The 17,133-nt window shown below is 39.7% G+C and overlaps 1 protein-coding gene and 1 long non-coding RNA gene across 2 annotated transcripts; both read left to right on the top strand.

Moving 5' to 3' along the window:
• Positions 1-9,218: 9,218 nt before the first annotated feature.
• On the top strand, positions 9,219-9,806 carry LOC109945569 (uncharacterized). The gene is made up of 3 exons (XR_002268807.1): positions 9,219-9,319; positions 9,393-9,648; positions 9,738-9,806. It is a non-coding gene; the product is annotated as an uncharacterized lncRNA (long non-coding RNA).
• A 117-nt stretch (positions 9,807-9,923) lies between these two features.
• On the top strand, positions 9,924-16,401 carry LOC103655593 (uncharacterized). Its single transcript, XM_020551891.1, has 13 exons — positions 9,924-10,029; positions 11,860-12,307; positions 12,549-13,175; positions 13,267-13,423; positions 13,506-14,265; positions 14,360-14,434; positions 14,532-14,585; positions 14,675-14,749; positions 14,843-14,973; positions 15,043-15,223; positions 15,309-15,434; positions 15,566-15,943; positions 16,033-16,401. Exons 5-13 carry the CDS (start codon positions 14,044-14,046, stop codon positions 16,171-16,173), a joined length of 1,383 nt encoding a protein of 460 aa, XP_020407480.1. The 5' UTR covers positions 9,924-10,029; positions 11,860-12,307; positions 12,549-13,175; positions 13,267-13,423; positions 13,506-14,043; the 3' UTR covers positions 16,174-16,401.
• The last annotated feature ends 732 nt before the right edge of the window (positions 16,402-17,133 follow it).

Below are 17,133 nucleotides of genomic sequence, written 5' to 3'. Positions count from 1 at the left end.
ACAAAGCCCTAGTGACTAGTGAGAGTGATTTGCCGTGTTCATTTGAGCTCTTGCGCTTGGATTGCTTCTTTTCTTTCTCACTTGTTCTTGAGATCACAACTCCATTGTAATCAAGGCAAGAGGCACCAATTGTGTGGTGGCCCTTGCGGGAAAGTTTTGTTCCCGGCTTTGATTTGAGAAGAGAAGCTCACTCGGTCCGAGGGACCGTTTGAGAGAGGGAAGGGTTGAAAGAGACCCGGCCTTTGTGGCCTCCTCAACGGGGAGTAGGTTTGCAAGAACCGAACCTCGGTAAAACAAATCTCCGTGTCTCACTTGCTTATTCGCTTGGGATTTGTTTTGCGCCCTCTCTAGCGGACTCGTTTCTTTATTACTAACGCTAACCCGGCTTGTAGTTGTGTTTATATTTGTAAATTTCAGTTTCGCCCTATTCACCCCCCCTCTAGGCGACTATCAATTGGTATCAAAGCCCGGTGCTTCATTAGAGCCTAACCGCTCGAAGTGATGTCGGGAGATCACGCCAAGAAGGAGATGGAGACCGGCGAAAAGCCCACTACAAGCCAAGGGAGCACTTCATCGGAAGAGTCCCGCACCAAGAGGAAGGAGAAGAAGAAGATCTCCTCCAACAAAGGGAAGGAGAAGAAATCTTCTTCTCATCACAAAGAGAAGAAAGAAAAATCTTCTTCCCACAAGCCGCATCGGAGCGGTGACAAGCACAAGAGGATGAGGAAGGTGGTCTACTACGAGACCGACACTTCATCACCATCCACCTCCGGCTCCGACGCGGCATCCGTCACTTCTAAGCGCCAAGAGCGCAAGAAGTATAGTAAGATCCCCCTACGCTACTCTCGCATTTCAAAGCATACACCTTTACTTTCTGTCCCATTAGGCAAACCACCAACTTTTGATGGTGAAGATTATGCTAGGTGGAGCGATTTAATGCGATTTCATCTAACCTCGCTCCACAAAGGTATATGGGATGTTGTTGAGTTTGGTGCGCAGGTACCGTCAATAGGGGATCAAGACTATGATGAGGATGAGGTGGCCCAAATCGAGCACTTCAACTCACAAGCCACAACAATACTCCTCGCCTCACTAAGTAGAGAGGAATATAACAAAGTACAAGGGTTGAAGAACGCCAAGGAGGTTTGGGATGTACTCAAAACCGCGCACGAGGGAGACGAGCTCACCAAGATCACCAAGCGGGAAACGATCGAGGGGGAGCTCGGTCGGTTCCGGCTTCACAAAGGAGAGGAGCCACAACACATGTACAACCGGCTCAAGACTTTGGTGAACCAAGTGCGCAACCTCGGGAGCAAGAAGTGGGACGATCACGAAGTGGTAAATGTTATTTTAAGATCTCTCATTTTTCTTAATCCCACTCAAGTTCAATTGATTCGTGGTAATCCTAGATATACTAAAATGACCCCCGAGGAAGTTATCGGGCATTTTGTAAGTTTTGAGTGCATGATAGAAGGCTCGAGGAAAATCAACGAGCTTGGCGACTCATCCGAAGCCCAACCCGTTGCATTCAAGGCAACGGAGGAGAAGAAGGAGGAGTCTACACCAAGTCGACAACCAATAGACGCCTCCAAGCTTGACAATGAGGAGATGGCGCTCGTCATCAAGAGCTTCCGCCAAATCCTCAAACAAAGGAGGGGGAAAGACTACAAGTCCCGCTCCAAGAAGGTTTGCTACAAATGTGGTAAGCCCGGTCATTTTATTGCTAAATGTCCTATATCTAGTGACAGTGATCGAGGCGACGACAAGAAGGGGAGAAGAAAGGAGAAGAAAAGGTACTACAAGAAGAAGGGCGGCGATGCCCATGTATGTCGGGAATGGGATTCCGACGAGAGCTCAAGCGACTCCTCCTCCGACGAGGACGCCGCCAACATCGCCGTCACCAAGGGACTTCTCTTCCCCAACGTCGGCCACAAGTGCCTCATGGCAAAGGACGGCAAAAAGAAGAAGGTTAAAACCAACTCCTCCACTAAATATGAATCGTCTAGTGATAATAATGCTAGTGATGAGGAGGATAATTTGCGTATTCTCTTTGCCAATCTTAACATGGAGCAAAAAGAAAAACTAAATGAATTGATTAGTGCTATTCATGAAAAGGATGACCTTTTGGACTCCCAAGAGGATTGTCTAATTAAAGAAAACAAGAAACATGTTAAGGTTAAAAAGGCTTATGCTCTAGAAGTAGAAAAATGTGAAAAATTGTCTAGTGAGCTAAGCACATGCCGTGAGATTATTGACAACCTTAGGAATGAAAATGCTAGTTTAAATGCTAAGGTTGATTCTCATGTTTGTAATGTTTCAATTCCCAATCCTAGAGATAATAATGATTATTTGCTTGCTAGGATTGAAGAATTAAACATTTCTCTTGCTAGCCTTAGATTAGAGAATGAAAATTTGATTGCTAAGGCTAAAGATTTTGATGTTTGCAAAGTTACAATTGCCGATCTTAGAGATAAAAATGATATTCTTCATGCTAAGATTGTTGAACTTAATTCTTGCAAACCCTCTACATCTATTGAGCATGTATCTATTTGTACTAGATGTAGAGATGTTGATATTAATACTATTCATGATCATATGGCTTTAATTAAGCAACAAAATGATCATATAGCTAAACTTGATGCTAAAATTGCCGAGCACAACTTAGAAAATGAGAAATTTAAATTTGCTCGTAGCATGCTTTATAATGGGAGACGCCCTGGCATTAAGGATGGCATTGGCTTCCAAAGTGGAGACAATGTCAAAATTAGTGCCCCTTCTAAGAACTTGTCTAACTTTGTTAAGGGCAAGGCTCCCATGCCTCAGGATAACGAAGGCTACATTTTGTACCCTGTCGGTTATCCCGAGAGCAAAATTAGGAAAATTCATTCTAGGAAGTCTCACTCTGGCCCTAATCATGCTTTTATGTATAAGGGTGAGACATCTAGCTCTAGGCAACCAACCCATGCCAAGTTGCCTAGAAAGAAAACTCCTATTGCATCAAATGATCATGCTATCTCATTTAAAACTTTTGATGCTTCTTATGTGCTTACAAGCAAATCCGGCAAGGTAGTTGCCAAATTTGTTAGGGGCAAACACAAGGGATCAAAGACTTGTGTTTGGGTACCCAAAGTTCTTGTTTCTAATGCCAAAGGACCCAAAACAGTTTGGGTACCTAAAGTCAAGAACTAAATTTGTTTTGTAGGTTTATGCATCCGGGGGCTCAAGTTGGATACTCGACAGCGGGTGCACAAACCACATGACCGGGGAGAAAAGGATGTTCTCCTCATATGAGAAAAACCAAGATCCCCAACGAGCTATCACTTTCGGGGATGGAAATCAAGGTTTGGTCAAAGGATTGGGTAAAATTGCTATATCTCCTGACCATTCTATTTCCAATGTTTTTCTTGTAGATTCTTTAGATTACAACTTGCTTTCTGTTTCCCAATTATGTCAAATGGGCTACAACTGTCTTTTTACTGATATGGATGTCACTGTCTTTAGAAGAAGTGATGATTCAATAGCATTTAAGGGAGTGTTAGAGGGTCAGCTATACTTGGTAGATTTTGATAGAGCTGAACTCGACACTTGCTTAATTGCTAAGACTAACATGGGTTGGCTCTGGCACCGCCGACTAGCCCATGTTGGGATGAAGAATCTTCACAAGCTTCTAAAGGGAGAACACATTTTAGGATTAACAAATGTTCATTTTGAGAAAGACAGGATTTGTAGCGCATGCCAAGCAGGGAAGCAAGTTGGCACTCATCATCCGCATAAAAACATAATGACGACCGACAGGCCACTGGAGCTCCTACACATGGATCTATTCGGCCCGATCGCTTACATAAGCATCGGCGGGAGTAAGTACTGTCTAGTTATTGTGGATGATTATTCTCGCTTCACTTGGGTATTCTTTTTACAGGAAAAATCTCAAACCCAAGAGACCTTAAAAGGATTCTTGAGACGGGCTCAAAATGAGTTCGGCTTAAGGATCAAGAAAATAAGAAGCGACAACGGAACGGAGTTCAAGAACTCTCAAATCGACGGCTTCCTTGAGGAGGAGGGCATCAAGCATGAGTTCTCTTCTCCCTACACGCCACAGCAAAATGGTGTAGTGGAGAGGAAGAATAGAACGCTATTGGACATGGCAAGGACCATGCTTGATGAGTACAAGACTTCGGATCGGTTTTGGGCCGAGGCGGTCAACACCGCTTGCTACGCCATCAACCGATTATATCTTCACCGAATCCTCAAGAAGACATCATATGAACTCCTAACCGGTAAAAAGCCCAACATTTCATACTTTAGAGTTTTTGGTAGCAAATGCTTTATTCTTGTTAAAAGAGGTAGAAAATCTAAATTTGCTCCTAAAACTGTAGAAGGCTTTTTACTTGGTTATGACTCAAACACAAGGGCATATAGGGTCTTTAACAAGTCCACTGGACTAGTTGAAGTCTCATGTGACGTTGTGTTTGATGAAACTAACGGCTCTCAAGTAGAGCAAGTTGATCTTGATGAGATAGGTGATGAAGAGGCTCCGTGCATCGCACTAAGGAACATGTCCATTGGAGATGTATGTCCTAAGGAATCTGAAGAGCCTCCAAATACACAAGATCAACCATCCTCCTCCACGCTAGCATCTCCACCAACTCAAAATGAGAATGAAGCTCAAGTTGATGAAGAAGAAGATCAATCAAATGAGCCACCTCAAGATGATGGCAATGATCAAGGGGGAGATGCAAATAATCAAGAAAAGGAGGATGAGCAAGAACCAAGGCCGCCACACCCAAGAGTCCACCAAGCAATCCAACGAGATCACCCCGTCGACACCATCCTCGGCGACATTCATAAGGGGGTAACCACTCGATCTCGTGTTGCACATTTTTGTGAACATTACTCTTTTGTTTCCTCTATTGAGCCACATAGGATAGAGGAAGCACTTCAAGATTCGGATTGGGTGGTGGCAATGCAAGAGGAGCTCAACAATTTCACGAGGAACGAGGTATGGCATTTAGTTCCACGTCCTAACCAAAATGTTGTAGGAACCAAATGGGTCTTCCGCAACAAGCAAGATGAGCATGGTGTGGTGACAAGGAATAAAGCTCGACTCGTGGCCAAAGGGTATTCACAAGTCGAAGGTTTGGATTTCGGTGAAACCTATGCACCCGTAGCTAGGCTTGAGTCAATTCGCATATTATTGGCCTATGCTACTTACCATGGCTTTAAGCTTTATCAAATGGACGTGAAAAGTGCCTTTCTCAATGGACCAATCAAGGAAGAGGTCTATGTTGAGCAACCTCCCGGCTTTGAAGACAGTGAGTATCCTAACCATATTTATAAGCTCTCTAAGGCGCTTTATAGGCTCAAGCAAGCCCCAAGAGCATGGTATGAATGCCTTAGAGATTTCCTTATTGCTAATGGCTTCAAAGTCGGTAAAGCCGATCCTACACTCTTTACTAAAACTCTTGAAAATGACTTATTTGTATGCCAAATTTATGTTGATGATATTATATTTGGGTCTACTAACGAGTCTACTTGTGAAGAGTTTAGTAGGATCATGACACAGAAATTCGAGATGTCTATGATGGGGGAGTTGAAGTATTTCTTAGGATTCCAAGTGAAGCAACTCCAAGAGGGCACCTTCATTAGCCAAACGAAGTATACTCAAGACATTCTAAACAAGTTTGGGATGAAGGATGCCAAGCCCATCAAGACACCCATGGGAACCAATGGGCATCTCGACCTCGACACGGGAGGTAAGTCCGTGGATCAAAAGGTATACCGGTCGATGATAGGTTCTTTACTCTACTTATGTGCATCTCGACCGGATATTATGCTTTCCGTATGCATGTGTGCAAGATTCCAAGCCGACCCTAAGGAAGCTCACCTTACGGCCGTGAAACGAATCTTGAGATATTTGGCTTATACTCCTAAGTTTGGGCTTTGGTATCCTAGGGGATCCACATTTGATTTGATTGGTTATTCGGATGCCGATTGGGCGGGGTGCAAAATCAATAGGAAGAGCACATCGGGGACTTGCCAGTTCTTGGGAAGATCCTTGGTGTCTTGGGCTTCAAAGAAGCAAAATTCGGTCGCTCTTTCCACCGCCGAAGCCGAGTACATTGCCGCAGGCCATTGTTGCGCGCAATTGCTTTGGATGAGGCAAACCCTGCGAGACTACGGTTACAAATTGACCAAAGTTCCCTTACTATGTGATAATGAGAGTGCAATCAAAATGGCCGACAATCCCGTCGAGCATAGCCGCACTAAACACATAGCCATCCGGTATCACTTTTTGAGGGATCACCAACAAAAGGGAGATATCGAGATTTCATACATTAATACTAAAGATCAATTAGCCGATATCTTTACCAAGCCTCTTGATGAACAATATTTTAACAAACTTAGGCATGAGCTCAATATTCTTGATTCTAGGAACTTCTTTTGTTAAAATTGCACACATTGCTCTTTTATATATCTTTGATCATGTCTCTTTTATATGCTATGACTAATGTGTTGTCAAGTCTATTTCAAACCAAGTCATAGGTATATTGAAAGGGAATTGGAGTCTTCGGCGAAGACAAAGGCTTCCACTCCGTCACTCATACTTCGCCATCACTCCAAGCAACTCTCTATTCCTTGGGGAGAAATGAGCATCCGGGAAAAGGACCTCGCCTTTGGTATAGTCTTAACTCATTTATTTATGACCAAAGGGGAAGATAGCACTTCGAGGGCTCTAATGATTCCGTTTTTGGCGATTCATGCCAAAAAGGGGGAGAAAGGAGCCCAAAGCAAAAGGACCGCACCACCACCAAATTCAAAAACTTAATGCTTTCCAAAAGTATTTTTCAATTGGTATCCTATTGTGTTCAAAAGGAAAAGAAAATTAGTTTTTCAAAAATGTATATCAAAACCCTCTTGAACACTAAGAGGAGGATCTCCTTTAGGGGGAGTTTTGTTTAGTCAAAAGAAAAGCATTTGAAACAGGGGGAGAAAATTTCAAATCTTGAAAATGCTTTGCAAAAATCTTATTCATTTACCTTTGACTATTTGCAAAAGATCTTCGAAATGAATTTACAAAAAGAATTTGCAAAAATAAAACATGTGGTGCAAGCGTGGTCCAAAATGCTAAATAAAGAAAGAAACATTCCATGCATATCTTGTAAGTATTTATATTGGCTCAATTCCAAGCAACCTTTTCACTTACATTATGCAAACTAGTTTAATTATGCATCTCTATATTTGCTTTGGTTTGTGTTGGCATCAATCACCAAAAAGGGGGAGATTGAAAGGGAATTAGGGTTACACCTAGTTCCTATATAATTTTGGTGGTTGAATTGCCCAACACAAATAATTGGACTAACTAGTTTGCCCAAGTGTGTAGATTATACAGGTGTAAAAGGTTCACCCTCAGCCAATAAAAGGACCAAGTTTTGGATTCAATAAAGGAGCAAAGGGGCAACCGAAGGCACCCCTGGTCTGGCGCACCGGACTGTCCGGTGTGCCACCGGACAGTAAACAGTACCTGTCCGGTGCACCAGGGGACTCAGACTCAAACTCGCCACCTTCGGGAATTTCCAGGGCGACTCGGCTATAATTCACCGGACTGTCCGGTGTACACCGGACAGTGTCCGGTGCGCCAAGGGAGGTCAGCCTCAGGAACTCGCCAGCTTCGGGAAAAGCCAACGGCTCGTCCGCTATAATTCACCGGACTGTCCGGTGTGCACCGGACTGTCCGGTGCGACTCCGGAGCAACGGTCATCTCCGCGCCAACGGCTCTCTGCCACGCATTTAATGCGCGCTCTGCGCGCGCAGAAGTCAGAATCGCCCATGCTGGCACACCAGACAGCAAACAGTACCTGTCCGGTGTGCACCGGACATCCGGGCGGGCCCACAAGTCAGAAGCTCCAACGGTCAGAATCCAACGGCAATGATGACGTGGCAGGGGGCACCGGACTGTCCGGTGTGCACCGGACTGTCCGGTGCGCCATCGAACAGACAGGATTCCCAACGGCCACATTTAGTGGTTGGGGCTATAAATACCCCAACCACCCCACCATTCATTGTATCCAAGTTTTCCACTTCTCAACTACTACAAGAGCTCTAGCATTCAATTCTAGACACACTAAAGAGATCAAATCCTCTCCAATTCCACACAAAGCCCTAGTGACTAGTGAGAGTGATTTGCCGTGTTCATTTGAGCTCTTGCGCTTGGATTGCTTCTTTTCTTTCTCACTTGTTCTTGAGATCACAACTCCATTGTAATCAAGGCAAGAGGCACCAATTGTGTGGTGGCCCTTGCGGGAAAGTTTTGTTCCCGGCTTTGATTTGAGAAGAGAAGCTCACTCGGTCCGAGGGACCGTTTGAGAGAGGGAAGGGTTGAAAGAGACCCGGCCTTTGTGGCCTCCTCAACGGGGAGTAGGTTTGCAAGAACCGAACCTCGGTAAAACAAATCTCCGTGTCTCACTTGCTTATTCGCTTGGGATTTGTTTTGCGCCCTCTCTAGCGGACTCGTTTCTTTATTACTAACGCTAACCCGGCTTGTAGTTGTGTTTATATTTGTAAATTTCAGTTTCGCCCTATTCACCCCCCCTCTAGGCGACTATCAACCGCGAAGTAGTGTTTGAAGATGAGGAATGCCCTATTACTCAAGCAGACTTACAAAGGTGGTTTGTTGATGATTGGGATAAAAGAACTCCTGTCAAAGTCTCGACTGATGGGTGCACCAATGACTTTTTAATGGGTGGTCTTTCCACAAAGGATATACCAGTGACCAAAGCCGATCTAATAGATGTTCTATGTGATTATATCATGGCAATCCAAGACGATACGACACTAGAGTAAGTGCTCATTGATTTATCTATTTTATGTATACCAACTACTTAGATTATTGATATTGACTTTTGTCATGCTACATTACAGGATGACATGGGTGCGAAGTTTCAACCCTTTTAAGATAGAAATATCTGTCAAAGACCTGCAAAACATATTAATGATAAATCAAGATATGACTCTAAGATGTTTTGGCATGGTCATTCGGCTGCTTGCCAATAAAGAGTCATGTAGACCGAAAGGAGAAATCATAAAGAATATAAAACATTATATGGACATACGTTTCTGGGTAAGTTTGTTTCCAATCAATAATGTATTAATATATAATATCTACATTTAATCCTCATGTGAAAATGTATATATACTTATCCAGAGAACGGTTGGTTTTGGTAAACTTCCAAAGTACCATCAGGACCCTACAACAGAAGACTTAGCCAAAACACTCGATTGTTGGTCATCAATGAATTATTATATCATGAGATGTAGATATGTAAGTATGTGTTTATTTCGAATGTATTTATAAAGGGCACTTCTTTGTATTCCTAATGACTGATATTTTGCAGGTTCTTTTGCCATGGAAATTTAACGGATGTTACACCCTTTTCATAATAGATCATGTTAAAAAGCATGTGACTTTTATCAACTTTACACCGACTCAAGATTGGTATAAGCACATGCCAACAAGAGGTTCGCAGAAACGATTATCATGGCCTCAAAGAAATATAAGATTGCCTACAACAAGAAACGTTCTGGATGGGCAGGGGATATTTTTAAGTGGGAACATACAATTCGGACTGGTATTCCAATTGACTTAAGAGGGTATTTTCTTCGTACCACCTTCTCAGTAGTTTAAATTTTTTCTATGATAATAATTGTATATAACATAGTTGCCCAACATTGTTCTATAGGTTAATACCAGCTAACTCGTTCTACAAGCTATGACCATGTGGGGGAATGACATACGAATGGAATTTATTAGGGTGAGTGTAGTACGTTCGTTTCATGTTCGAACATACATTCTAGTTACATAATATAAATTTGACGTTTTGTTCTCTGTTGTCTTTGTGTGTAGGATGCAAAGATTCTTCGAAGGAACTTTCTGATTGATCTGTTAAGTTATGAGGAAATTTTGTGCCGATATGTCATCCCTGCAACATACAATAGCGACTTATCGATATCGCTAAAAAGGATTAGATTAATGTATGGTTGTCGACACATTTGTCTATCGTTACAAAGTTCTAAATTGGCTCTTTAGAAATAATTTGTGTGATATTGATAATGTTTACCACACGAATTTTGCATATTATAGTGATATTTGTCGTTCCGTTTATATGTTTCATACAAAAAAATTTACTCCCGCCGCAACGCATGGACACTCACCTAGTCCACATATATATATATATATAGTTTATATATTAAGAGCCCTGGGCTTCCAATAATAGAGGAAGCCCAGGCTAGTCAACATGGGCATTTTGGTTGAACCACACCGAGTCAACAGGTCCTAGTCACGGCGCCGTTACCTCCGTCAGCCAGCCACCTCTCCCACGTTTCCTGTTTCTAAAACCGTAGTCGTGCATTCAACGGAGACAAACCAGCGCCGATTTGAAGAAAATCCCAGCCGCGCAGATTTTCCTTTCGTCGGAGGCGACTCCCCAGGCGATTTCCGCGCCTCCAAACCAGCGCAGCGCCAATCCACCGCCGCTCCAATCCAGCGCCCTTCCATTCCACCTTACATCCTTCAATCTCCCAGCATTGGAGCCCGATTCAAGAAGTTCCAGGTAATCCAACATTGAAATACACCGAGTTTGCCGTCGATTTTTTGAAGCCTATCGGTCGATTGAAGTGGATTTGATTGTAACCCTTATTCTCCAGCTAAATGTGTGATTTGTATCCGCTTAGACATCACTATAATCGGGTCATTGCATCGCGCATTGCATCTCTTTTTTGTTTAGGAGCCCCGATATTAGGGCATGTGTATTTATTCTATATTCCCACTATCGCCCGACATTCATAGATTTAGACAAAGGCTGTGGATTAGGTATTTACTGATGAGTTAGCAGAGAGTACTCTTATACAACCCAAGTAACACATATATGCTTTTTGTATGTAATATATATGCATATCTTCAGTACTGTTTATGCACATTCACCTGAGTCATTTGTTTACACATTTGTTTTATTATATATGCATATAGTCAGTACTCTTTATGCACATTTACTTTAATGATTTGTTTTTACATCTATTTTATTATCAAATATGCTTATTTGTATTTGATATATATGCATATCCTCAGCACTGTTTATGCACATTCACTTGAGTCATTTGTTTACACATTTGTTTTATTATACATGCATATAGTCAGTATTCTTTATGCACATTTACTCTAATGATTTGTTTTCACATCTATTTAATTATCTAATATGCTTATTGTATTTCATTTATATGCATATCCTCAGTACTTTTTATGCCCATTCAATTAAATCATTTATGTACACATCTGTTTTATTATATATAAAATATACTCATTAAATTTGATATATATGCATATTGGCAGTAATGTGTATGCTCATTCATACACAAGTTTATGAACATTTCGCAATATATTAAGCATATTTGAATTGTTCTATTTACTTGCATAATTAGTTTACACTCCTGTTCATTATATATAAATACATACAGATACTGTTATTTAAGCAAATGTTATTTAAATATTCATGTTATTTGAGCTAAATGTTTTTATTACTATGAACCAGTTATTAAAATATGTTGTATAGTTAGTTGATGCAAAAAGGCTCTTATTTTATCCTGATCCATTTACAATTATATGAAATATTAAATCAATCTTTATGCTTGTATATAACCATTGTTCATTAAATGCTATCGCATAAATGTAAAAGGTAGTTTAAGTTATGTAATTCCACTTAGCATTATATAGTATGCATTTCAGATAGTTATAGTAAAAATTAGTTTTTTTTGGCATATATTCATGCATAAATCAATGTATTTAAAAACAGCTTCTTTTTTCTACAGATCTATTCAGTATTTAATCATGAAGTCTGTTGATCGCCCGCCCAGTAATCCAAAAAGATTAACCATTGAATCCAGTCAGGAGGTTTTTTCAATTGATATTTCCAGACGTACAAGATCCAGCAGCTTAGCTCACCAAGATGATATTCCCCAAAATCAGGAGCAGAATGAGCCACAGCCAGCCCCTATCCATCGTTTTCGCAGAAAGGCGTTAGCTTGTCGTTTAAAAAGAAAACCTCCTGTTCCATCCACACTGTCCGACGACGATTTCATGGATGCTCCATCGTTGAAGCGCCAATTCAGATCTGCCTCACCTTCTCCTTCAGAACAAATCAGTGCAAAGAAGTTAAAAGTACCTTCTCCTCAAGTTCCTTGCGTGAAAAGAAGTCCAAAGTCTAATATCATTACAAAAAAAAACTCTCCTAAACAGAAGACTCCTAGAAAATCACAGGTAACATGTATATATTTATGTTTATTCATGTGTTAATTTTGGTGCCCAATCAAGTTTGTATTTTCCCCCACTTTAAATTTATGTATATTATTATCAACAAATATGGTGTTTACTTTTTTTATTGTTGTAGACTAGTTATTTACAAGCATGTAATAATTATCTCTTGTTTGTAAATATTGTATCATTAGTTCTAACTATATATATACTTTGTGTATTAATGCATATTCATTTATGCTTCCAGAAACTGAATATCCGCTGCATTCCCTATGATGTTATTGTATCATCTTGGATAATGAGCGATCGGCAGCGCGATGCTGTCGCTAGGTTGGGATTTTCAAGCATATTTGATTTGCGAACTGATGCCTTAGAGAGCAGATCACTCATCAGGTGGTTGATGGATAAATTGGATCCACATGACATGACCATACGCCCAGGGGATGGCAAGGAACTAAAGATAACAAAAGATACGGTTCATCTGATTTTGGGTTTGCCATGTGCTGGAGGAGGCAGGGAGTTTACTGATTGGTATGGTGAAGTGGATGCTGCTGCAAAACTGAGACGTGATCTCAATGTTGGTAAAGAAGAATTTGATGTTGTCAAGCTTCAAGACAAGATAGTGCTTGGCAACGATGATGAGCTATCAATTAGATGCTTTTTTCTGATTCTATTCAATCGGCTTCTTTTTCCTTCTGCTTCTTGGGGCATTACAAACAATGAGGTACTCATGACTTCAAACATGGCCCGAATGTCTGATATTGACTGGTGTCAACTAGTTTACACGGATTTGTGTGATGCTGCCGCACGTTGGCATAAAAGGAACAAAACAAACATCACAGCAACAATATATGGATGCTCACTCATTGTTCTGGTAAGTATTTTTTTTGTTTAATGTGCATATATATGATATGCAAATAGTTGTTATGTACTAATTTTATATATTTGTGCATTCCTTTTTTCAGATTTACTATCTTGATCACCTACATCACCCTGCATCTCCTGTTAACAAATATGATACTCCACACATTAAGTTTTTTGACAATGAGACCATAAAAGAGTTGGCTCGTGGTGACAGACGCCCCCCCCCGTAAAACTGGTGAACCATTCGGATATGCAGAGGTTAGACATAAACAACTTTTTGTCCTGTTATGCAGATGTTAAAATATTATTACTGCTAACTGTTCTATATTACTTTATACAGTTTCGTAGCCGTTCAGAAACGTGTTACGTCATTGCTCCAGAACGGCCTGTTTCTGCCGTTTTCAACATATATGTGCCACGTATCAAGAATTTGATTGGCAACAAGTTGCAATGTTTGCCCTCCCAGCAGCGTCCAATGTTTCAATCATTGTTTGATGCTCATGACAAAGAGGTGGATAAATACTGTGATTCCCTTCAACTGAGCCATCAGATGATTGTTTCGAAGTAGATTGAACTCTCTGAAACATTTGGTGAAATGATCGATGAAGTTCTGAGAGCTGCAACGCAGCGCGATTCACAGCCAGAAGGTTTTAGTATTTATGTTTATTTTTTTAAACTAATCAAGTTCACGAATTATTTCCTGGAAAATAATATATACTTATACGATCTCAAACAATTTATTATATGCAGTTTTGTATATACAAATTATATATTAATTTATACTCATACAAGCAGCAACATATTTTTTCAGTGTATTTCATTTTTTGAAAACTGTATTTTATTTATGCATCCTGATAGTATACTGATGTAGTTTGCAAATGTGTATGTTTAACCATTTTTTTATAACGATACATTTATATTGCAGTTATATTTCAATAACAACTACTATATTATTATATGTTCCAAATGTAGATAACCCCCCTACCTCAATGCCTCCAACAAATGATCCAGTATCCACACCAACTGTTCCAACACCTGATAAACAACAACATGATCAGGAAAGCCATGTTCCTACTGATCATATCAAAGTATCAGATGATGTAAGTTTTCTCATACAAACTATATATACAATGCATATATTCTATTCTGCATACAAGTTACTGTTTACTCAAATCTCAGTTATTTCCATTATAGATTGTCAGTGGGAACGTCTGCAAAAAAGATGAAGTTATGGATGCCCCTATTTTTGACAAGACTCCAAAATTTAATGTTTGACTTCCTTATATCACAATTATTATTATTTCATTTACAATGTATGCAAGTAACATTAATATATATGCATGCTTTATTTTTTTTAAATCCCCAGGCTCCCACAACAGACAAGCCTGCTGCTCCTAAGTTAACACCAGATATAAATAGTGTAAGTATTTACACCTTCATCATATTATGCTAATATTAATTATACCCTATGTTTCATTACGTTTATACTAATAAATTTATTGGTTACAGGAAGGACAAAAATCTGTTACACATGATACTCCTGTATCTGGTGCACCTCTGTTCGATAAAACCCCACTGACAGATGTAAGACATGTTGTCATTTTCATATTTTTCCTATTTATACACTAAGACATACATATTTATGCAACTGTTTACTAACATATATTCATATATTAGGCAACTACTGACCTGGTTGCAAAGGATAGTTCCTGTAAAGCTGCAGTCGCTGAACATCCTCACGTGTCACGTGAAGACTGTGCTCGCAACCTGCTTAAGTTCATTTTGTCAGGAAAACTAGATCCGAGCATGTATGTATTAGTTATTCAAATTCCAATTAAGTATAATTAGAAGAATTGTAATCAAAGTTTTTTCCCCAGGTCTATCATTAATTTTGGAGGATTTGGAGGGTCTGTCCTTGATGTTGTCCAGTCGTTTGGTCCCAACAAATGTCTTGAGAATACTTTCATGCATCGATTTATCGACTGTATTCATCAGGATGATGTATTATACAATCCAGATTCTGTAATCAACACTCTAATACTGAATGTCAACGTTGGGGTAATTTTTCTCCACAACTATGTATCTTATTGCAACACTTACTGTATAAATATATAATACTAATCAATTTATTTTCTTTGTCCAGACCGTTTTGAATATCGAGGAGTTTGAACAACACAGTTCAAATCCACAGCCCTTCACAACATCACTTCTTAAAGAACATCTTAAACCGACCCTTCCTTCAGATGATGTTCTGAACCAGATTAAATTGGTGAGCTCTAATCAGTTTCATTTGTACAAATGTTAGAATGTTCTTTTGGTCACTAGTTTTATGTTGTATTAGTTTTAATTTTTCATATGCATAGTATAAATCATTCATAAATTTACATATATATTTAACAGATCCTGGTTCCTATGCTACGTCGAAGCCACTGGACCCTTTATGCAATCAATTTTGAACGTCGTCGAATAGACATCTTAGATTCAAATCCTTATGGTACATTGCTTGGAGGCACTACATGGAAACAAATCCATAATGATCAAATGATGATAAATGGAACGAAGATACCTTGGTCCAGATTAATAATGAGAAGACTTAGCATTGCCTTACATGAAGCTCGACCTGAGTCAACTGTACCAAAGTTTGGCAACTACAAGATTGGGCTCCTTCCCAATTGTCCAACCATGACACCAGGGTCAAATGATTGTGGTTTTTTTGTCGCAAACTTCCTCTGCTACTACGATTTTGATGATGGCGACTTATCAGAATTTTATACTCCGGTATGTCACTAAATTAATCTTCTAATCTTGCATATATTACTCCTTCAGATTTTATTCTACCATTAATTTTGATATTATGGCTATTTCAGGATGAACCATTGGACCAACGTGCCTTTGTTCTGCATTACCTTACCTTTCATCGCAACAACATGGTTGCCCCCCTTCCTGCAGAACTGCTGCCTTTCAAGTATTCTCCAAGGAGACGCCGCTATTTTAAAGCCAAGACTTAGATAGCATAGCTGAACATGATTCCCTGTGGGATCCACAAAACTGTTTATGTTACTTGTCAAGTCACTTATGTTAGGCCTCTGATCATGTGTCTGATACTCCGTGTGCCACTTATGTTCAATGTGTCTAATGTCTATGCTACTTCGCATCAGTTTTTATTTGAAGTGTGTCAAACATAATTGTTACCAGAATGTCTATTTATGTTATCTGTTAACAAATTCTATGATGTTTTCATCTCCAGTTTGTGAGTTGGTTAATCGTTTTGCTTCCAATGTTTGGCTTATTTGTATTATCATATTGTTTCAATATTCAAGTTTTATGCATAATATATACTTCCTTATTTTATATACACTAGGTTCATCTTTTATACATTTTTCACGCTAATTATGCTAATTGTAACAAGTGTTTATGCTATATCCTGTTTGTTGTATTTGAAGTGTGAAACCGACGTATGCACTCCCATTTGATTAGTATTGTTAAGTGTATACAGTTTTATATAGCATTAATGTCCAGACCTTCCGATTGCTAAACGTTCAATGCCAATTTGTTGTACATATTCAGTTACATAATTTGTGTAATTGTCTATATTTACGCAACATTTTATAGTTTTATATCAACGCATTATATAACCCTTTCATGCAAACTATTGAATTTCCAACAAAATATAGCATAAGTCATTATGATATTACAAGTTTCTACTAAATCGACCACTCTTTAGTCACACTTCAAATTATTCGCCCAAATCCATATGCTCATCGGCTTCTTCATTTTCCACTTCTTCATCAATACGATGTTTTTTTGCAGTCGATGTCATTCCACTGTGGAGCAGTTGTTTTATTGTTTAGTCTTGATCCGGCTGGCCGTCCTCTCTTTCGATTAGACAGTTTTGCTAGTCTTGCCCTGTTCTCTTCCACAGACAGACATGTTCTGCTGTTATGCCCATCTGCTATTCCACACAAATG

Source organism: Zea mays, chromosome 4 (assembly GCF_902167145.1).
Source record: "Zea mays cultivar B73 chromosome 4, Zm-B73-REFERENCE-NAM-5.0, whole genome shotgun sequence".
NCBI classification, from domain to species: Eukaryota; Viridiplantae; Streptophyta; class Magnoliopsida; order Poales; family Poaceae; genus Zea; species Zea mays.
Note: the sequence above shows the minus strand (reverse complement) of the source record. Positions and strands in the feature narration are given on the sequence as shown.